The 23,540-nt window shown below is 46.8% G+C and overlaps 2 protein-coding genes across 6 annotated transcripts in view; one reads left to right on the top strand and one right to left on the bottom strand.

The window, feature by feature from the left end:
* The window catches only part of MLYCD (malonyl-CoA decarboxylase), a 59,685-nt gene extending 55,325 nt beyond the window's left edge, over positions 1-4,360 (bottom strand). For both annotated transcript variants that reach the window (XM_056525818.1, XM_056525817.1), the window contains exon 1: positions 3,510-4,360. In XM_056525818.1, the coding sequence (XP_056381793.1) occupies positions 3,510-4,214 (705 nt within the window). In that variant the 5' untranslated portion in view covers positions 4,215-4,360. The remainder of the gene's footprint in view (positions 1-3,509) is intronic.
* Positions 4,233-23,540, top strand: part of LOC130276433 (DNA topoisomerase I, mitochondrial-like) — a 224,744-nt gene continuing 205,436 nt past the window's right edge. The window contains exons 1-2 of one of the 4 annotated variants that reach the window (XM_056525812.1): positions 4,233-4,376; positions 6,109-6,309. The gene's annotated coding sequence lies outside the window, so the exon portion shown is untranslated. Of the gene's footprint in view, positions 4,377-4,420; positions 4,637-6,108; positions 6,310-23,540 lie in introns of those variants that run through there. The other 3 variants (XM_056525815.1, XM_056525814.1, XM_056525811.1) reach the window with 3 other exon arrangements.

Raw genomic sequence — 23,540 nt, 5'->3', positions numbered from 1 at the left:
CAGACAGAAAACCGTGGCCTACCACGGTTTTTGGTCTGGGTCAAACACAATATTAAACCGTATCCTTTTTTTAATTTTAATTTTTTTTACAGAACCGTATTTGCGTACGGTTACATACGGATTTCACCATACGGTTTTTGACTTTGCACAGTTTTTTTCTTGGAATTTCAATCAAACAAGTGAAACTTTATTCATAATTGAGTGAAAAGTTAAAAACGTACACTTTTTTTTCTTTAAAAACGGATGCAACCGGACACCATTTTTCAAACCGTATACAGATTTGTACACATGTTTTGATACAGTTTAGTCAGGTTTTGAGGAGTCAGTTTTTTTAATCAAAAACCTGATACGGGAACTGTATTGAAAAAAGGTGGTGTGAACCCAGCCTAATAAGGAGGTCGGGGAGGGTTCCCGCACTGGAGTACTCCTAAAACTCATTTTTTAAGCTGTAAAAATATGTCAGTTTTACAGTTCAAAAAATATCTATAGGTAATAAAAACAGTTTCAGGGTGCTCTTACACAGTACAGTTTTTAAAGGGGTTATCCAGGGAAAAACTTTTTTTTATATATCATCAACTGGCTCCAGAAAGTTAAACAGATTTGTAAATTACTTCTATTAAAAAAAAAAATCTTAACCCTTTCAGTACTTATGAGCTTCTGAAGTTAAGGTTGTTCTTTTCTGTCTAAGTGCTCTCTGATGAGGTTTGCTATGAGGATTTGCTTCTAAACTGGGCTGTTACCGAGACATGTGTCATCAGAGAGCACTTAGGCAGAAAAGAATCACCTTAACTTTAGAAGCTCATAAGTACTGAAAGAATTAAGATTTTTTAATAGAAGTCATTTACAAATCTGTTTAACTTTCTGGAGGCAGTTGATATATATAAAAAGTTTTTTCCTGGAATACCCCTTTAAGCCAAAACCAAGTGTGGATAAGTAATGTAGTAAAATATAGATTACATCCCCATTTTTTTTCTTGTTCTTGCTTGAATCCATTTCACAGCAGTAATGGATTTAGAAAACAGTAAAAGCAGCATCTTTCCTTTATATGATCTCATTCATTATGTTCACATCAGGTTTTTGTTTCAAAGCTGAACCCTCAACAATGGTGAATCTACACTGGAGTAAAGTGTGCAGAATGTACGCATGAAAAACATGTGCTGACATTCTGCATATCTGCCCGATCCAGCGGGCACTAGGACAGCTCATTAAAGAGACAATTCATAGATGGCAATGCATTTCGGAGCAAAATCTACAAAAAGCCACAAAACGAGTACATAAGTCTATTCTTTTTATGCGGACGCCGGAATCAGGATTTCCATTGTGTGAACAATGCAACAAAATCCAATAGAAATCAATGGGACTCTGCTGCAGAGAAATGTCTGTACGGACATTCTGCCATGTGAACATCCCCTTATCCAGACCACTATGGTATATACACAAGTTGTGATTTAGCAACATTTTCTCCTGCTGTGACAAGTTACTGCAGAAGCTAGTCATGATGTTACAGGAAAACGGTCATCCTGTTCACCCACACTAAACCAAATACACCAGGTTATAGTGCGGGTGAAGAGGAGACCGATGCGGGGTCCCTGACTAAGATACGTACCTGCAGCCCGGAGCGGTGACCCTCTGAAGGTCCGCTTATATCTTCGGTGAATTGGAGGCGGGCCCGAAAGGTGAATTTTAATATTAATGGGCGCTGGCCACGTGAGCGCTTGCGCCTACTTAGCGCTCACGTGACCAGCACCCTGCCTCCTGTGCGCAATTCACGGAAGATAGAAGCGGACGTTCAGAGGGACACCACTCCGGGCTGCAGGTACGTATCTTTATCAGTGACCCCGCATCTGTCTCCTGTTCACCCGCACTATAACCCAATGTATTAGGTTTAGTGTGGGTGAACAGGATGACTGTTTTCCTTTAAAGCGAGTGGAATTCAGGGTACATTACTGCATTTTACACTTTGTCACCGCATAGGAAGAAAACAGCAGGTGGTGGCCAACAGCAACCAGTCAGAATTCGGCTTTTATTTCCAGAAACCTTTATTTAAAGGGGTACTCCCGTGGAAATTTTTTTTTTTTTTTTTTTTTTTTTAAATCAACTGGTGCCAGAAAGTTAAACAGATTTGTAAATTACTTCTATTTAAAAATCGTAATCCTTCCAGTACTTATTATCTACTGAATACTTCAGAGGAAATAGTTTTCTTTTTGGAACACAGAGCCGTCTGCTGACATCACATGCACAGTGCTCTCTGCTGACATCTCTGTCCATTTTAAGAACTATCCAGAGTAGGAGAAAATCCCAATAGCAAACATATGCTGCTCTGGTCAGTTCCTAAAATGGACAGAGATGTCAGCAGAGAGGAATGTGCTCGTGATGTCATCAGAGAGCTCTGTGGTCATGATGTCAGCAGACAGCTCTGTATTCCATAAAGAAAACTATTTCCTCTGTAGTATACAGACCCTAATAAGTACTGGAAAGATTAAGATTTTTTAATATAAGTAATTTACAAATCTGTTTAACTTTCTGGCACCAGTTGATTTAAAAAAAAAAAATTTTTTTTTTAAAGTTTCCACGGGAGTACCCCTTTAAATGAAAGCTACAACTTGGTTTCTATTGACAACTCCTAAATTTACTTTCTTCCCAGGTTTAGATACGTCTCCAACTTGTCCCTTCCAGTGAAAACCTTTATTTATTTACATGAATTATTCATGTTTCATGACCATCCCCTTTCTAGCAGTATTCACTATACCAGTGTTTTCCAAAACAGTGTGCCTCCAGCTGTTGCAAAACTACAACGTTCAGCATGCCCGGACAGCTGAAGGCTGTCCGGGCATGCTGAATGTTGTAGTTTTGCAACAGCTGGAGGCTCACTGTTTGGGAAAACACTGCTCTCTAACACTAGTTCATGCCCTAAATGATGATGCTAATTTGTCGCTTCCTCCAATGGAAAACAAGTGACATGTAAGCAGAGACTACACAGCGCTCTGAAGCCCCTTTTATGCGTGGATGGCTGCCGTGGCAGTGAATTTAACCCTTCTCTTCTATGATGCCACCCTACATGGTAACAGTGTTGCCACGGATGGAAGAAAAAGCACGCTTTGCCTATGAATGTATTCGTGCTGATCTGTGAGGTCATCACTAGTGTTGGGCGCGAATATTTGCATTTCAAATTTTTAGCACGAATATCGCAAATTCGTGAATATATTCGCTATATATATATATATATATATATATATATATATTCAAAATGACTAATATTCACTTTTTCCCCGCATAGGCGCATATTCCTACTTCACTTGTGGGTCAGTTAGAATGATGCAAATACACTTGTCAGAGGTGAAAAGAAGGAATATGCGAAATTCACGAATACAGGACGAATATTCATGTATATATTCGCGAAATCTCACAAATTCGAATATGGCCAATGCCGCTCATCACTAGTCACCACACACAGAATCCCTTTCTGTAAACAATACCAACCACGAGAGAAAAAAACCAACACTTCTTACCCTAAGTTGCGGAGCATCTGCCATCTTGGCGCTCACTCCATCTACTATGTCAGCTCTAAGGTCCACCAGGAACTTCATGCCCCCCTCCATCCTACTGATATGACTGAAGAGCACTTTGTACTGGGGGGTGAGGTAGTACCTAAGTCTGTCCTCCACCTGCAGGACAGTGCCCAGGTCCCTGTTCTGTTGGGCCTGCACCAGCTTGCTGCTAAGTTCTGCCACCTGGGCATGGTCTGCTCCATACTCTGCTGCCAGCTGCCCCAGCAGTGCCACTCTCTGCCCCTTATCCAGGGACCTATAGTAGTGCATGAAGTGTAAGCTCTGCAGCTCCGGAGGTGGGGGGCTTTTTTCCTTGGTCTCATAGGGTGGCAAAGGTGGCACAGACTTGCTCAGGACGTCTTCCATGGTTGCAGGCATTGAGCTGAGCTGCCTTGAGGGATCCAAGGGCAAATGCTGGCACAGCAGTCTTCTTCGCCCGCAGCCTCCTACTATCGCACAGCTGGCAAGGGCTGCCACACACTGGAGCCGCTGAGGCCTCAGGAAGTGTGCCAATCGCATGATATAAGGGCGAGCGCTAAGGATTCCACGCTGCAGTAAACATGCACGATGACACTTCCGGCTTTCCCTACTGACGTCACCACGCACTGCAGGCAGCCAATGAAACGGGGGGTGTGGTGCGCGTCGGTGACTGAAAAGGTCAGCCATGTTGAAGGTGGCGATGTGTATGAGAAAGTTTACACCGAGTTGGAACAAACATTTCCATCAGGTCGGACAATGCATGTTAGGAAGCAGTTGCTGAGTTTTGTCTATAAAAGTCCATGAAGCTCACAGCAACCAATAGGATTCCAGCTTGTTTGATCAGGCGAGGTAAAAAAATTAAAGCAGTGCTCTGATTGGTTGGTATAAGCTAGCGTCACATTCTTATGTTAAAGCCGTTATCCCAAGATTAGACGTTATCGCTAGATATGGTAAAACAAAATAACTGATCAGTGGAAGGCTATCGATCACGAGCAGAGGTCAATTGTCCCCGGAGTGGATAGAGCCTCAGTGTCCGGCCACCACTTCATGTCATTTTTTCAGTCAAAGTCTAGATAGAGCGGATGTAAAATGACTGGTAAAAAAGATAAGTAATGATTTATACATTGCTTTTTTACTTGATCCATTTCTAACTTCTGTTTAAAAAAAAAAGTATTCCAAACTTCTAGGCTTACACGGTGGCTAAGGTTATGTTCACACAGCGTAATATTTGCAGAACGTCCAGCCAGACATTCCCTCCCGGCTGGTGCCGACTCATCAATCGGTGCTAGGACCGCTCAGAAATGCACCCATTCTATAGACAACAATGCATTTCAGAGCAGATTCCTCCAATATTATTTAAGGAGTACTCCAGCGCAAAATAACGTATCCCCTATCCAAAGGATAGGGGATAAGTTATAGATCGCAGGAGGTCCGAGCGCTGGGGCCCCCCGGGATCACCTGGATGGGGCCACGGCAGTCTGCCGGAAGTGAAGTTTCGTCGCCAGAAGAAAGCCGCGGCAGACATTTCCCCTCTATGTATCTCTATGGGATTCATGGAGGGGGCATGTCGGCCGCCGCGTCATGCGGGGATGGAACGCCCCCTTTACTGTATATTGCCACGGCCCCGTACCGAAGGGGCTAAGTTATTCTGCACTATAGATGTCCTTTAATATGTCAGTTCTTTCTGCGGAGGCTGGAAATTCTGCTGTGTGCACAGTGCAGCAGAATCCCATTAAGGGTAGGGTCACATGGAACGGATCCGCTGCGTATTTTACGCTGCGGATCCGCCAGTGACCAAACCCATATTTTGCCTCCTGCTGTTGCTGAATCACCCTCCCCCTCGCTGTGCCCCCTAGCCTACTTGCCCCGCCCCCTGGCCTGCTCCGAGCAGCCACACTGGGGGCCTGCAAGTCGTCGAGTGCACTCATACATCCTGGAGCAGCCGCGATGTCTGTGTACACTGTGCATGCACATGCGCAGTTTACTCAGACATTTCGGTGTAATCGCGATGTCTTGAGTGCACTCAGCGACTCACAGGCCCCCAGTGTGGCTGCTCAGAACGGGAGATTGCCGCTGTGAGTAGGCCAGGGGACGCGGCAAGCAGGCCAGGTTGGGGGGGGGGGTCGGGTGGTTCAGCAACTGCAGGAGGCACAATATGGGTCTGATTACCGGCAGATCCACAGCATAAAATACGCTGTGGATTTGTTACGTGTGACACTACCCTAAAACAGACTTTCCGATAGAAATTTTACTGCCGGATTGGGCACGAAGCCTAAGGCTGCAGCACGGGACAGGCGGCCAAAGATAACTTTGTTGGACTGCTTGATCCACACTGCATCACAAGTAACAAAAATGAAGAGGGCTACGTTACTTCCTATAAGTGGCTGCAACCCCATTTCTCTTCATTAGCCGTGATTTCTGTGTGACCTGTGTTGCAGTCACCATGTTACCATAGCCCAAAAGTAGTGTTGCCCTCTAAAGGCTTCTGATATGAAGCATCCACATAATCACTTTTTTCTGTAGAGGATTTGTGGAGATTTCTGTTATATATTTTATTTTATGTGTGTTTGTTCTTTTACAGATCACTCCTGGTCACTGCCTTTCGCCTACTTGGCAGAACATACTACTAGGGTAAAGGTCACATAAATGTGACTTGATTAAATACTTCACAGCAAGATATTTTAAGCAGATGACTTGTGCGCATCAGCACTGAGAGGTATTGTGAAAATGTCATTAAAGTGGCAGCACCAGTTATTCTAACAGGGCAAACATATATTTAAGGGTAAGTTCACATAATGGAAAATGAAAACAAACAAACGACAGTAAAACAGGTATAAAAAACAGCAATTTGTTAATGCTAATAATGTATTTAATAATAAGGTATATGGGAAAGTGGCCATCAGTTCACATATTGTCCCAAATTTATTAGGGTGCATTCAAACATGCTTATTTTCTGCTGCAGATCTGCTTCAGCAGATTTTGCTGTCCATTGAAGTCAATAGGCACAGAATCTGCAGCAGATCTGCAGCAAAAATACACTTGTGTGACCCTACCCTTAAAATGTACCTTTCATTAGCAAAAAGTGTTTTATACAATGAAGAAAATAACATTATATGTATATTTATAATATACATTGGTTATATTGGTTGCATATATTTTTGTACCTACAGCTATTGCCTGTGTGTCTCAGTGAGGAGACCAAATACAAAAAATGTGGGTGGACAAGCAGGGCTCTGTGCAGTGAGGACAAGGAGGGCTCTGTACACTGAGGACAAGCAGGGCTCTTTGCACTTAGGACAAGCAGGGCTCTGTGCAGTGTGGACAAGCAGGGCTCTGTACACTGAGGACAAGCAGGAATCTGTACACAGAGGACAAGCAGGGCTCTCTACACTGAGGACAAGCAGGGCTCTGTGCACTGAGGACAAGCAGGGCTCTGTGCACTGAGGACAAGCAGGGCTCTGTGCACTGAGGACAAGCAGGGTTCTGTATACTGAGGACAAGCAGGGCTCTGTACACTGAGGACAAGCAGGGTTCTGTACACAGAGGAAAAGCAGGGCTCTGTACTCTGAGGACAAGCAGGGCTCTGTACACTGAGGACAAGCAGGGTTATGTACACTGAGGACAAGCAGGGCTCTGTACACTGAGGACAAGCAGGGTTCTGTACACTGAGGACAAGCAGGGCTCTGTACACTGAGGAAAAGCAGGACTCTGTACACTGAGGAAAAGCAGGGCTCTGTACACTGAGGACAATCAGGGCTCTGTACACTGAGGACAAGCAGGGCTCTGTGCACTGAGGACAAGCAGGGTTCTGTACACTGAGGACAACCAGGGCTCTGTACACTGAGGACAAGCAGGGTTCTGTACACTTAGGACAAGCAGGGCTCTGTACACTGAAGATAAGCAGGGCTATGTACACTGAGGACAAGCAGGGTTCTGTACACAGAGGAAAAGCAGGGCTCTGTACTCTGAGGACAAGCAGGGCTCTGTACACTGAGGACAAGCAGGGTTATGTACACTGAGGACAAGCAGGGCTCTGTACACTGAGGACAATCAGGGTTCTGTACACTGAGGACAAGCAGGGCTCTGTACACTGAGGAAAAGCAGGACTCTGTACACTGAGGAAAAGCAGGGCTCTGTACACTGAGGACAAGCAGGGCTCTGTACACTGAGGACAAGCAGGTCTCTGTGCGCTGAGGACAAGCAGGGTTCTGTGCACTGAGGACAAGCAGGGCTGTGTAGACTGAGGACAAGCAGGGCTGTGTAGACTGAGGACAAGCAGGGCTCTGTGCGCTGAGGACAAGCAGGGCTCTGTGCGCTGAGGACAAGCAGGGCTGTGTGCCCTGAGGACAAGCAGGGTTCTGTGCGCTGAGGACAAGCAGGGTTCTGTGCGCTGAGGACAAGCAGGGCTCTGTGCTCTGAAAAAAAGCAGGGCTCTGTGAACTGAGGACAAGCAGGATTCTGTACACTGAGGACAAGCAGGGCTCTGTACACTGAGGACAAGGAGGGCTCTGTGAACTGAGGACAAGCAGAGCTCTGTGTGCTGAGGACAAGCAGGGCTCTGTGCGCTGAAGACAAGCAGGTCTCTGTGCGCTGAAGACAAGCAGGGCTCTGTGCGCTGAGGACAAGCAGGGCTCTGTACACTGAGGACAAGGAGGGCTCTGTGAACTGAGGACAAGCAGGGCTCTGTGCGCTGAGGACAAGAAGGGTTCTGTGCAAGGGGACAAGCAGGGCTCTGTGCACTGAAGAAAAGCAGGGCTCTGTGCGCTGAGGATAAGCAGGGCTCTGTACACTGAGTACAAGCAGGGCTCTGTGCGCTGAGGACAAGGAGGGCTCTGTACACTGAGGACAAGGAGGGCTCTGTGAACTGAGGACAAGCAGGTCTCTGTGCGCTGAGGACAAGCAGGGCTCTGTGCGCTGAGGACAAGCAGGGCTCTGTACACTGAAGACAAGCAGGGCTCTGTGCACTGAGGACAAGCAGGGCTCTGTGCGCTGAGGACAAGCTGGGCTCTGTGCGCTGAAGACAAGCAGGGCTCTGTGCACTGAGGACAAGCAGGGCTCTGTAAACTGAGGACAAGCAGGACTCTGTACACTGAGGACAAGCAGGGCTCTGTGCACTGAGGACAAGCAGGGCTCTGTACACTGAGGACAAGCAGGGCTCTGTGCGCTAAGGACAAGCAGAGCTCTGTGCGCTGAGGACAAGCAGGGCTCTGTACGCTGAGGACAAGCAGGGCTCTGTGCAGTGAGGACAAGCAGGGCTCTGTGCAGTGAGGTCTGTGACACACTCTCAGCTCACACATCAGGATGATTGACAAACCAGGAGTCTGCACAGAGCCCTGCTTGTCCTGTCCTCACTTCCTTTGTTTGGTCTCCACACAGAGTAACACATGCAATAGCTGCAGGGACAGCATTTTTTCACCCAAAAATATACACATTTTTTAACTTATATATATTACAAATATACATATAATGGTATTATCTACATTATACAAAAAGTTTTTGCTAATATACACTTCATACTATCTGAGAGAAAAATTGGAGAGATCTTCCCACAGCAACCAATCACAGCATTGCTTTCATATCTTAATGAGCTCTGATAAAGTCTATCTTGTTGGCACTATATTTTAACATTTGGGGCCCCACTTTTAATAATGCCAAGGTAAACAGAGTGTCAGAATAACTGGGCCAGGATTACTTTTAATAATTATATCTGCACCTCCTCACAGGTGTGGACCAACTGTGCCACAAGTGGCAGCCGGCCAGGCGGGCAGAATGGGGCAAACTGACACTAAAGATACTATCAGATGCAGCAGAGCTAAACAGGTGTTTATAGCAGTAGCTGTGAGAGCAGCTAGCCAAGAAGGCTACAGGTGCAGGTTGGCTGGTACAAGCTGCAAGCAAACAGGATTCGTGGTAGACAGTCCAAGGCAATGGCAAAGTTCAGAATACAGACAGACATCAGGAACAGCAGACAGACATCAGGTCAGACAACAGAGACCTTAGCAGTGCATGATACAATCAAAAATGCAACCTTGCTAAGGCCAGGAACAGCAGGTGTGGCCGACTAATAAAGGGAGTTCCTGACTGAGATTGGAGGAGGATCCATTAGGGATTGCACGCGGGCTCTATAAACTCAGCCAGTGCTTGCAGGCGACTCTTAGTGAACAGTTTGGAAACTGCAGCAATAGACACACCAGAGCAGGAAGACAAGGAAAGACAGTAGACACAGGGCATAGAGAATGTCGCCAATGCTGGTAAGAACCAGGACACATGGTACACTGGTGGTTGGCAACCAGCTGTATTACAACCATTAGATTGAAAATGCATTAGCTAGCTAGCGTGCATCTGATTATGTTTTTAAAGTACAGTTGTTGCTTTAAAAAATATCTTCATTACAGATGGATGACTTTTAAGACACAGGGTTTAAAGGGGTACTCTGCCCCTAGACATCTTATCTCCTATCCAAAGGATAGGGGACAAGATGTCTGATCGCGGGGGTCCCGCCGCTGGGGACCCCTGCGATCTTGGCTGCTGTACCCCAGACATCCAGCGCACGGAGCGAACTTTGCTCTGTGCCGTGTTACTGGAGATGCAGGGCGGAGGCTTGTGACATCACGTTTACTCCCCGCTTGTAACTTCACGGCCATGCCCTCTCAATGCAAGTCTATGAGAGGGGGCGTGACAGCTGTCACGCCCCCTCCCATAGACTTGCATTTAGGGGGCGTGGCCATGACATCACGAGCGGGGCGCTCTAAACGAACGCCGGGTGCAGCAGCCGAGATCGCAGGGGAACCCCGCGATCAGGCATCTTATCCTCTATCCTTTGGATAGGGGATAAGATGTCTAGGGGCGGAGTACCCCTTTACGTGCTGAATCTTTTCCTCTCTTGGAGATGCTTGTGTTAATATAATAGACCTTGAATATTGATTTTTAATGGGGCTTCCAAATTAAGCCACAGAGTAGTCAAGGGCTCTGTGGTTGCTGAAGCAGCAAGCAACTAGCTGGTACACAGGTTGCGGATGTAGGGGTTAATTGTGTCAGCAACCCTGGTTGAGCGGTGGAAGCTGAATATAGATGTGGTGAGCTCTCAAAAAGCAAATCAACGCCGCTTTTAAAAAGGGTGTTAGACCATTTTACATCATCCTCACCAAGAGCATAACTACTCCAGGGTAAAAGCAGCTTAAGGATCTATTCACACGTACAGGATCCTGCGCAGATTTAATGCGCAGGATTTCAAGCTGTGTTCAGTTTACATTGAAATCTGCAGCAGAAAATCCTGCGCATCAAATCTGCACAGAATACTGTACGTGTGAATAGACCATAAAGGGGTACTGTCAGGATTCGGCAGGCTGGAGGTGGATCCTCTGTGTCAGAGAGGGATTGGCGTGGACCGTGTCGGTGGACCGGTTCTAAGTTGCTACTGGTTTTCACCAGAGCCCGCCGCAAAGCGGGATGGACTTGCAGCGGCGGTAGCAACCAGGTCGTATCCACCGGCAACGGGTCAACCTCTCTGACTGCTGAGATAGGCGCGGTACAAGGGATAGACAAGAGCAGAGTCGGACGTAGCAGAAGGTCAGGGCAGGCAGCAAGGATCGTAGTCAGGGGCAACGGCAAGAGGTCTGGAACACAGGCTAGGAACACACAAGGAACGCTTTCACTGGCACAATGGCAACAAGATCCGGCAAGGAAGTGCAGGGGAAGTGAGGTAATATAGGGAGTGCACAGGTGAAGACACTAATTAAAACCCATGCGCCAATCAGTGGCGCACCGGCCCTTTAAATCGCAAAGACCCGGCGCGCGCGCCCTAGGGAGCGGGGTCGCGCACGCCGGGGCAGCACAGACGGGGAGCAAGTCTGGTAAGCGGGTCGGGATGCGCACCGCGAGAGGGCGCGTCCCGCATCGCGAATCGCATCCCGGCTAGAGACATTATCGCAGCGCACCCGGTCAGCAGGTCTGACCGGGGCGCTGCGAACAGGAGAATGCTGTGAGCACTCCGGGGAGGAGTAGGGACCCGGAGCGCTCGGCGTAACAGGTACTCTGGTGGAAAAAGGTTTTTTTTTTTTTTTTAAATCATCTGGTGCCAAAAAGTTAAAAGGGGTTATCCACCATAAGGTGACTTTAGTACGTACCTGGCAGACAGTAATGGACATACTTAGGAAGGATCTGCCCTGTCTTGGGGCTAAATGGCTATGTTGCGAGATACCATAACACTGTGGCTAGCTTTTTGTGAACTGGTATTTCCTGTTTGACTTTTCTTTTTTTGACTATAAATCCCACAATTCCATCTTCCTCCCTCCCACACATCAGCCACCCCACCCATTGAAACATAAATGAGCTGCATCCATTCAAATCAGTGTGGTTTTCAATCAGTGTGCCTACAGCTGTTGCAGATTGATCTCTCTCCCACCAAGCGATCCCTCCACCCATTGAAGCAGACAGGCTCCCTGTCATCAGCTGACTAGTGAGTCAGGTCTCGGCCGCATTGCAACCTGGGAAAAATCTGAGACAACAGTCATTTTATATACTGGTAAAAATAATTATTGGGGTGAAAATCACAGAAGAATTGTGAGACAACCATCACACACAGGTACAGACACTATATTATGAACTACACTAACTTTATAGCACCTGTAGCATAGTCAAATAAAAAAAAATCCGGGAATACCCCTTTAAACATATTTGTAAAATACTTCTATTAAAAAATCTTAATCCTTCCAGTACTTATCAGCTGCTGTATAATACAGAAGAAGTTCTTTTCTTATGAATTTCCTTTCTGTCTGATCACAGTGCTCTCTGCTGACACCTCTGTCCATGTCAGAAACTGTCCAAAGCAGGAGAGATTTGCTATGGGTATTTGTTCCTGCTCTGGACAGTTCCTGACATGGACAGAGGTGTCAGCAGAAAGCACTATGGTCAGACGGAAAGGAAATTCAAAAAGAAATGAACTTCTTCTGTAGTATACAGCAGCTGATGAGTATTGGAAGGATTAAGATTTTTTAATAGAAGTAATTTACAAATATGTTTAACTTTCTGGCACCAGACTTTCTGACCACGTTGCTCTCTGCTGACACCTCTGTCCATGTCAGGAACTGTCCAAAGCAGGAGAGATATGCTATGGGGATTTGTTCCTGCTCTGGACAGTTCCTGACATGGACAGAGGTGTCAGCAGAAAGCACTATGGTCAGACAGAAAGGAAATTCAAAAAGAAATGAACTTCCTCTGTAGTATACAGCAGCTGATGAGTATTGGAAGGATTAAGATTTTTTAATAGAAGTGATTTACAAATATGTTTAAAGGGGTATTCCAGGCCATAACTTTTTTTATATATATATCAACTGGCTCCGGAAAGTTAAACAGATTTGTATATTACTTCTATTAAAAAATCTTAATCCTTCCAATAGTTATTAGCTTCTGAAGTTGAGTTGTTGTTTTCTGTCTAACTGCTCTCTGATGACTCATGTCCCGGGAGCTGTGCAGTTCCTATGGGGATATTCTCCCATCATGCACAGCTCCCGGGACGTGACATCATCATTGAGCAGTTAGACAGAAAACTTCAGAAGCTAATAACTATTGGAAGGATTAAGATTTTTTAATAGAAGTAATTAACAAATCTGTTTAACTTTCCGGAGCCAGTTGATATATATACAAAAAGGTTTTGCCTGGAATACCCCTTTAACTTTCTGGCACCAGATGATTTAAAAAAAATAAATGTTTTCCACCGGAGTACCCCTTTAAACTGAATCTGTTCTGGTATCCTGTGGCTGATTTATAAAATGCTTTTCCTTGAAAGCGATATCAAAGGTGTCAGCCTCAGCATGAGGCTAAGGAGGCAGGCCACCTGAAAATAGAGATCCTGGGCCTCAGCGATGCCTGACTTTGGCAAACATACCGTATGTTTCCCTCGGGGCATGTGCTGATTTATAAGTATAAAACACTTCCTATGAACGTGAGGTTGGATATCTGTTGAGCCTGCAGGCCTATGCTGCACCCGTCAGATATGAAATGGTCATAGCCAGATTCAGAACATGGGTGCAAAACTTTAATATAAAGCAATGTTATACACTGACAGAGCCGCTGACTTACAAGACAAAGAGAGCCTCTACAGTGAGCTAAATGGCGTACTTGGGAAAATCCCAAAGGGTAATATCTTGGTAACTTTAATGTGAAGATTGGCTCTTGAACACATCATGGGGAATTATGGTTTCGGAGAAATTATCAAACATGGAAAGTTGTTTGCTGGATTCGTTGGTAAAAACGACAAATTTATTGGGGGGAACACTCTTTTCCCATCAACCATCACTTAAAATCACCTTGATCACTTGGAATGGCAGAGCAGAAAACCAAAATTAAAGTAAACTGACAATTACAGTTCTTCTAGGTAAACCACTTGTAAATCAGTACAAATGGAATGTCTAGTAATATGGGATGTACTATCATAAAAATAATAAAGCAAACCAAATTAATAGATAAAATAAATTAGATTCAAAAAAGGGAAAAGAAAATGAAAAGAATTGGAACTATAAGATGACATATATTAGATAAAATATATATTTTTTTAAATAAAATTAATAGATACTCTACACCTGGAACAAATCGCAGGCCTTTGTGGTCATCTAGGTAGCTGAATGTAAGTATAAAGGACTACAAATTAAGTAATAAAATACGGATAAAAATATTTGATAAAGATACTTATTGTAAATGGGGCAATTAACTATTTGTAATTGTGTTTATAGACCGTTATTATTGCAGCTCTTATAGAGAAGTCTGTATGTGTCCTGTAAGGGAAAGAGTTTTTTAGCTTACCCTTTTGCCGAGGGGTGAGGGGGCTGTTTACTCAACGTGAGCATGCCGTCCTCACCATGTTGCAGTTTTCCACTGTGGAGGGATGTCAGTGCAGAGAGATGTCAATGTAGAGTGCTGTATTTGCATGTGAAATGACTGCTCACTCTGTGGGAACGTGCCGATCTCAGAACACCGGAGATCAATGAATTCCAATAATTTCTATATGTGGTGTTTGTGGATTGTGAAAAAGCTTTCAAACGTCTTGAACAAAAATATTCTGTGGGATGCCCTCAGATGTAAGTGTCCACGAAAAGATTGTTCATCTTAATGACGAACAATGTGAGGCATTTGTGTGCAGAATATAGCATGGCAGAGCCATGTCTGACCCTGTCTGGGTAGTCGCCAGTGTGAGACACAGATATATTTTATCATCACTACTTTTCCTCAGGTTTTAACCACATCTGGTCCAAAGTGATGGTGAAATCCAGAAGCCAGCAACAGTAAAGCCTTTCAAGATAGCCCTATGTCCTCATATGTTAAGGCAGGACTCCTTATAGGGCTAATGGATGTTCATTTGTGACTCCCCACCCACCTTCCCCCTTCTTTCTATGAGCCAGAGCAGAAAGCTGTTGCAAATAGCTCTTACTCTGGCAGACTAACTCCATACATACAGCTGCTGCAAGGGAAATGTGTGACTAGCCAGAGATCCCCTCAGACAACAGCTGTCGTAGATTGTTTCCGCATTCAGTTTCATGGGCCCAGATTTACTCATTTTAAATCATGTTTGTCTTCAGTGAATTGTGAACAATCAAACATAACACATTCCATTTACTATTGTGCCTCATGACCCATAGTAGATTTTTTGAACTTCATGTTTTTATGTTTAGACAAATATTTGTCCGCAGACTCACTAGTGAGACATATATATGTCTACATACCTATTGTGTCACACATTTGTTCACAGCGTACAATGAAGGAAAAATGTATTTGATCCCCTGCTGATTTTATATGATTGCCCACTGACAAATAAATTATCAGTCTTCTATTTTAATGGTAGATTTATTTAAACAGTGAAAGACAGAACAATACATTTACATAAGTTGATTTGAATTATACGCCCTATCATTCAGCAAGATTTCTGCCCGCCAGGTGTCTTTTATAAAGGTAACAAACAGAGGTTACAAGCACTCTCTTAAAGGGAGTGATCCTAATCTCAGCTTGTTACCTGTATAAAAGACACCTGTCCACTGAAGTAATCAAATTCCAAACTATCACCATGCTCAAGACCAAAAAAACTATCCAAGGATATCAGGGACAAGATTGTAGGCCTAAAAAGGACTAGAATGGGCTACGGGACCATCGCCAAGCAGCTTGGTAAAAAGTTTACAGGAGTTGGTGTCTCCCTGAGTGGGTGGCATTGTCACGATTCGGCTTACAGGTTGTGGATCCACTGTGTCAGCGAGGGATTGGCGTGGACCGTGCTGGTGGACCGGTTCTAAGAGGCTACTGGTGTTCACCAGAGCCCGCCGCAAAGCGGGATGGTCTTGCTGCGGCAGTAGCAACCAGGTCGTATCCACTAGCAACGGCTCAACCTCGCTGACTGCTGAGAAGGCGTGGGACAGAAGGACTAGGCAGAGGCAAGGTCAGACGTAGCAGAAGGTCGGGGCAGGCGGCAAGGTTCGTAGTCAATATGGATAGCAGGAGATCAGGTAACACAGGCTTGGACAACACTAAACGCTTTCACTGGCACAAGGCAACAAGATCCGGCAAGGGAGTGCAGGGGAAGTGATGTGATATAGCCAGGGAGCAGGTGGAAGCTAATCAAGCTAATTGGGCCAGGCACCAATCATTGGTGCACTGGCCCTTTAAGTCTCAGAGAGCTGGCGCGTGCGCGCCCTAGAGAGCGGAGCCGCGCGCGCCAGCACATGACAGCTGGGGACCGGGACGGGTAAGTGACTTGGGATGCGATTCGCGAGCGGGCGCGTCCCGCTGTGCGAATCGCATCCCCGCCGGCAATGTCAGTGCAGCGCTCCCGGTCAGCGGGTCTGACCGGGGCGCTGCAGGGAGAGAGACGCAGTGAGCGCTCCGGGGAGGAGCAGGGACCCGGAGCGCTCGGCGTAACAGTACCCCCCCCCCCCCCCTTAGGTCTCCCCCTTTTTTTGTCCGGCAGCTGCTTCACATGGGACGAGGACACCGGGAGTGACTGTAGGGTTTCCTCAAAGGCAGGCAGTACAGCAGGAGTGGGAATGGGGAGGGAGGGCAGAGGGTGAAGCTTAGCACGGGGCAGGGTGTCACCAGGACGGGGGCTATGAGGAGGCAAGGTACATTCCTGATAAGCCTTGGGGAGACCAGGTGTAGGAGGAGGCACTGAGGCTTGCCTGACGGGACTGGGAGGGGGGGAGAGGCATTTCTTATGGCAAGCAGAGTCCCAGTTCTTGATCTCCCCGGTGGTCCAGTCAAGGGTGGGAGAATGAAGCTGGAGCCATGGCAGACCGAGGAGGACCTCAGAAGTGCAGTTGGGAAGGACAAAAAATTCAATCAATTCGTGATGGGGTCCAATGCACATTAAGAGGGGTTTTGTGCGGTAACGCACGGTGCAATCCAATCTAACTCCGTTGACCGCGGAAATGTAGAGCGGCTTGACGAGACGGGTCACCGGAATGCAGAATTTATTCACCAAAGAATCCAAAATAAAATTCCCAGAGGCACCAGAGTCCAAGCAGGCCACGGCTGAGAGGGAGGAGTTGGCAGAAGGAGATATCCGCACGTGCACCGTGAAACGTGGAGAAGCAGACTTTGAACCAAGAGACGCCACACCCACGTGAGCTGGGTGCGTGCGTGCGTTTCCTAGACGTGGAGGACGAATAGGGCAATCCACCAAGAAATGCTCGGTACTGGCACAGTACTGTAAGTGCAGCGCTCCCGGTCAGCGGGTCTGACCGGGGCGCTGCAGGGAGAGAGACGCCGTGAGCGCTCCGGGGAGGAGCAGGGACCCGGAGCGCTCGGCGTAACAGGCATCATGCATGGTCTTACCTCACAGAGTTACAGTGATGATGAGATTGGTGATTAATCAACCCAGAACTTCACAGGAAGATCTTATCAATGATCTCAAGGCAGCTGGGACCATAGTCACCAAGAAAGCAATTGGTAACACATTGGAATGATTCAGAGGAGAACTGGATGAAAGTGTTGTAGTCAGTTAAGACCAAAATCGAGTTCTTTGGCATGAACTCAACATGTTTGGAGGAGGAGGAATTCTGACTATGACCCCAAGAACGCCATCCCCACATCAAACATGGAGATGGAAACATTGTGCTTTGGGAACATTTTCTGCTAAGGGGACAGGACAACTTTACTGCATCAAAAGGGCAACGGATGGGACCATGTACCATGAAATCTTGAGTGAGGACCTCTTTTCCTCAACCAGGGAATTGAAAATGGGTTGTGGAGCAGTATTCCTGCATGACAATGACTCAAAATACACTACCAAGGCAACAAATGAGTGGCTCAAGAAAAAGCATTTAAAGTCCTGTAGTGGCCTAGCCAATCTTTAGACCTTAATCTCATTCATTAAAGAAGAAGTATCATGGAAAAACGTATCGCCTATCCAAAGGATAGGGGATAAGTTTTAGATAGGGGGAGGTCCGAGCGCTGGGACCCCCGAAATCTCTTGTTTGGAGCCCTGGCTCTCCTTTACAGCAGTGCACTGCCAGAAGTGGGGGCCACAACGCCCTTTCTAAGTATCTCTATGGGAGAGCCGAATATTGCTGAACGGCTCTCCCATAGAACTATATGGAGGGGGCATGGTGGCCCCCGCTTCAGGGGGGGTTTGTGATGTGTCACTGTAAAGGAGAGCCAGGGCTCTAAACAGGAGATCACGGGGGGGGGGGGGGGCAGCACTTGGACCCCCCGCGATCTAAAACTTATCCCCTATCCTTCAGATAGGGGATACATTTTCTTCCATGACAATTCTCCTTTAATCTTAATCTAAAAGTTTGAGTTGCCAAATGCCAGCGTTAAAACCTTTATGACTTGGACAGAATCTTTAAAGAGGAATGGGACAAAAGGCCCCCTGAAATGTGTGCAAACCTGGTGGCCAACTACAAGAAATGTCTGAGTTTTGCAAAGAGTTCAAATACTTATTTTACTGAGTACAATGAAAATCAATTTATAACTAATTTGAAATGTGTTTTTCTGGATTTTTTTTTCTTTTTGTTATTCTGTCTCTCACTGTTCAAATAAACCTACCATTAAAATTATAGACTGATCACTTCCTTTATTAGTGGGCAAACCAACAAAAGCAGCACATGATTATGGGCAAATGTGATTATCAGACAGGAGAGAGCACAGAGGGGTGCTATCAGACATGAGAGAGCACAGAGGAGTGCTATCAGACAGGAGAGAGCACAGAGGAGTGCTATCAGACAGTAGAGAGCACAAAGGGGTCCTATCAGACAGGAGAGAGCACCGGGGAAGTCCTACCAGAATGGAGAGAGCACAGAGGAGTCCTATCAGACAGGGGAGAGCACAGAGGACTGGTATGAGACAGAAGAGGGCACAGAGGAGTGCTATCAGACAGGATAGAGCACAGAGGCGTCCCATAAGAAAGGAGAGAGCACAGAGGAGTCCTATCAGACAGGAGAGAGCACAGAGGAGTGCTATAAGAAAGGAAAGAGCACAGAGGAGTCCTATCAGACAAGGGAGAGCACAGAGGAGTGCTATCAGACAGGAGAGAGCACAGAGAAGTCATATCAGAAGGAGAGAGCACAGTGGAGTACTATCAGACATGAAAGAGCACAGAGGAGTCCTATCAGACAGGAGAGAGCACAGGGGAGTACTATCAGACAGGAGAGAGCACAGACAAGTACTATCAGACAAGAGAAATCACAGGAGTTCTGTCAGACTTTGATTACTTCAGTGGACATGTGTCTTTTATACAGACAGGAGAGAGCACAGAGGAGTACTATCAGGCAGGAGAGAGCATTGAGGAGTGCTATCAGACAGGAGAGAGCACAGAGGAGTCCTATCAGACAGGAGAGAGCACAGAGGAGTGCTATAAGACAGGAGAGAGCACAGAGAAGTCATATCAGAAGGAAAGAGCACAGAGGAATACTATCAGACAGGAGAGAGCACAGAGGAGTACTATCAGACAGGAGAGAGCACAGAGGATTCCTATTAGGCAGGAGAGAGCACAGAGGAGTCCTATCAGACAGGAGAGAGCACATGGGAGTACTATCAGACAGGATAGAGCACAGATGAGTACTATTAGGCAGGAGAGAGCACAGGGGAGTCCTATCAGACAAGAGAGAGCACAGAGGAGTTATATCAGACAGGAGAGAGCACAGACGAGTACTATCAGACAGGAGGAAGCACAGGGGAGTTCTGTCAGACTTTGATTACTTCAGTGGACATGTGTCTTTTATACAGACAGGAGAGAGCACAGAGGAGTACTATCAGACAGGAAAGAGCACAGAGGAGTACTATCAGGCAGGAGAGAGCATCGAGGAGTGCTATCTGACAGGAGAGAGCACAGAGGAGTCCTATCAGACAGGGAAGAGCACAGAGGAGTGCTATCAGACAGGATAGAGCACAGAGGAGTCCCATCAGAAAGGAGAGAGCACAGAGGAGTCCTATCAGACAGGAGAGAGCACAGAGGAGTGCTATAAGACAGGAGAGAGCACAGAGAAGTCATATTAGAAGGAAAGAGCACAGAGGAATACTATCAGACAGGAGAGAGAACAGAAGAGTCCTATCAGACAGCAGAGAGAACAGAGGAGTCCTATCAGACAGGAGAGAGTACAGATGAGTACTATCAGACAGGAGAGCGCACAGGGGAGTACTATCAGACATTGATTACTTCAGTGGACAGGTGTATTTTATGCAGACAGGAGAGAGCGCAGAGGAATACTATCAGACGGGAGAGAGCACAGAGGAGTGCTATCAGACAGGAAAGAGCACAGAGGAGTACTATCAGACCGGAGAGAGGACAGAGGAGTACTATCATACAGGAGAGAGCACAGAGGAGTGCTATCAGACAGGAGAGAGCAATACTATCAGACAAGAGAGAGCACTGAGGATTACTATCAGACAGGAGAGAGCACAGAGGAGTACTATGAGACAGGGTACAGCACAGAGGAGTACTATCAAACAGGAGAGAGCACAGATGAGTACTATGAAACAGGGGAGAGCACAGAGGAATCCTATCAGATAGGAGAGAGCACAGAGCAGTACTATGAGACCGAAGAGAGCACAGAGGAGTACTATCAGACAAGAGAGAGCACAGAGGAGTTATATCAGACAGGAGAGAGCACAGACGAGTACTATCAGACAGGAGGAAGCACAGGGGAGTTCTGTCAGACTTTGATTACTTCAGTGGACATGTGTCTTTTATACAGACAGGAGAGAGCACAGAGGAGTACTATCAGACAGGAAAGAGCACAGAGGAGTACTATCAGGCAGGAGAGAGCATTGAGGAGTGCTATCTGACAGGAGAGAGCACAGAGGAGTCCTATCAGACAGGGAAGAGCACAGAGGAGTGCTATCAGACAGGATAGAGCACAGAGGAGTCCCATCAGAAAGGAGAGAGCACAGAGGAGTCCTATCAGACAGGAGAGAGCACAGAGGAGTGCTATAAGACAGGAGAGAGCACAGAGAAGTCATATTAGAAGGAAAGAGCACAGAGGAATACTATCAGACAGGAGAGAGAACAGAAGAGTCCTATCAGACAGCAGAGAGAACAGAGGAGTCCTATCAGACAGGAAAGAGCACAGAGGAGTGCTATCAGTCTGGATAGAGCACAGAGGATTCCCATCAAAAAGGAGAGAGCACAGAGAAGTCATATCAGAAGGAGAGAGCACAGAAGAATGCTATCAGACCGGAGAGAGCACAGAGGAGTCCTATCAGACAGGAGAGAGCACAGGGGAGTACTATCAGACAGGAGAGAGCACAGATGAGTACTATCAGACAGGAGAGCGCACAGGGGAGTACTATCAGACTTTGATTACTTCAGTGGACAGGTGTATTTTATGCAGACAGGAGAGAGCGCAGAGGAATACTATTAGACGGGAGAGAGCACAGAGGAGTGCTATCAGACAGGAAAGAGCACAGAGGAGTACTATCAGACCGGAGAGAGGACAGAGGAGTACTATCATACAGGAGAGAGCACAGAGGAGTGCTATCAGACAGGAGAGAGCAATACTATCAGACAAGAGAGAGCACTGAGGATTACTATCAGACAGGAGAGAGCACAGAGGAGTACTATGAGACAGGGTACAGCACAGAGGAGTACTATCAAACAGGAGAGAGCACAGATGAGTACTATGAAACAGGGGAGAGCACAGAGGAATCCTATCAGATAGGAGAGAGCACAGAGCAGTACTATGAGACCGAAGAGAGCACAGAGGAGTACTATCAGACAGGAGAGAGAGCACAGAGTTGTGCCATCAGACAGGAGAGAGAACAGATGAGTCCTATCAGACAGGTGAGAGCACAGAGGAGTGCTATCAGACAGGAGAGAGCACAGAGGAGTCCTATCAGACAGGAGAGAGCACAGGGGAGTGCTCTCAGACAGGAGAGAGGAGTGCTATCAGACAGGAGACAGCACAGAGGAGTGCTATCAAACAGGAGAGAGCACAGAGGAGTACTGTGAGACAGGGTAGAGCACAGAGGAATCCTATCAGACAGGAGAGAGCACAGAGCAGTACTATGAGACAGGAGAGAGCACAGAGGAGTACTATCCGACAGGAGAGAGAGAACACAGAGTTGTGCTGTCAGACAGGAGAGAGCACAGAGGAGTCCTATCAGACAGGTGAGAGCATAGAGGAGTGCTATCAGACAGGAGAGAGCACAGAGGAGTCATATCAGACAGGAGAGAGCACATGGGAGTGCTATCAGACAAGAGAGAGCACAGAGGAGTGCTATCAAACAGGAGAGAGCACAGAGGAGTACTATCAGGAAAGAGCACAGAGGAGTGCTATTAGACAGGAGAGAGCACAGAGGAGTCCTATCAGACAGGAAAGAGCACAGAGGAGTACTATCAGACAGTAGAGAGCACAGAGGAGTGCTATCAGACAGGAGAGAGCACAGATGAGTACTATCAGACAGGAGAGAGCACAGAGGAGTGCTATCAGACAGGAGAGAGCAGTACTATCAGACAAGAGAGAGCACTGAGGATTACTATCAGACAGGAGAGAGCACAGAGGAGTGCTATCAGACAGGAGAGAGCACCGAGGAGTACTGTGAGAGAGTGTAGAGCACAGAGGAGTACTATCAGACAGGAGAGAGCACAGAGGAATACTATCAGACAGGAGAGAGCACAGAGGAGTACTATGAAACAGCGGAGAGCACAGAGGAATCCTATCAGACAGGAGAGAGTATAGAGCAGTACTATGAGACAGGAGAGAGCACAGAGGAGTGCTATCAGACAGGAGAGAGCACAGAGGAGTCCTATCAGACAGGTGAGAGCACAGAGGAGTGCTATCAGACAGGAAAGAGCACAGAGGAGTGCTATCAGACAGGAGAGAGCACAGAGGAGTGCTATCAGACAGGAGAGAGCACAGATGAGTACTATCAGACAGGAGAGAGCACAGATGAGTACTATCAAACAGGAAAGAGCACAGAGGAGTGCTATCAGACAGGAGAGAGCACAGAGGAGTCCTATCAGACAGGAGAGAGCACAGGGGAGTGCTATCAGACAGGAGAGAGCACAGAGGAGTACTATCAGACAGGAGAGAGCACAAAGGAGTGCTATCAGACAGGAGAGAGCACAAAGGAGTACTATCAGACAGGAGAGAGCACAGAGGAGTGCTATCAGACAGGAGAGAGCAGTACTATCAGACAGGAGAGAGCACTGAGGAGTACTATCAAACAGGAGAGAGCACATAGGAGTGCTATCAGATAGGAGAGCACCAAGGAGTACTATGAAACGGGAGAGCACAGAGGAGTGCTATCAGACAGGAGAGAGCACAGTGGAGTCCTATCAGACAGGTGAGAGCACAGAGGAGTCCTTTCAAACAGGGGAGAGCACAGAGGGGTACTCTCAGACAGGAGAGAGCACAGAGGAGTCCTATCAGACAGGAGAGAGCACAGATGAGTCCTTTCAAACAGGGGAGAGCACAGAGGGGTACTATCAGAAAGGAGAGCACAGAGGAGTCCTATCAGACAGGAGAGAGCACAGAGGAGTCCTATTAGACAGGAGAGAGCACAGAGGAGTGCTATCAGACAGGAGAGAGCACA

The sequence above is a fragment of the Hyla sarda genome, chromosome 6 (genome assembly GCF_029499605.1).
Source record: "Hyla sarda isolate aHylSar1 chromosome 6, aHylSar1.hap1, whole genome shotgun sequence".
NCBI lineage: Eukaryota > Metazoa > Chordata > Amphibia > Anura > Hylidae > Hyla > Hyla sarda.
Note: the sequence above shows the minus strand (reverse complement) of the source record. Positions and strands in the feature narration are given on the sequence as shown.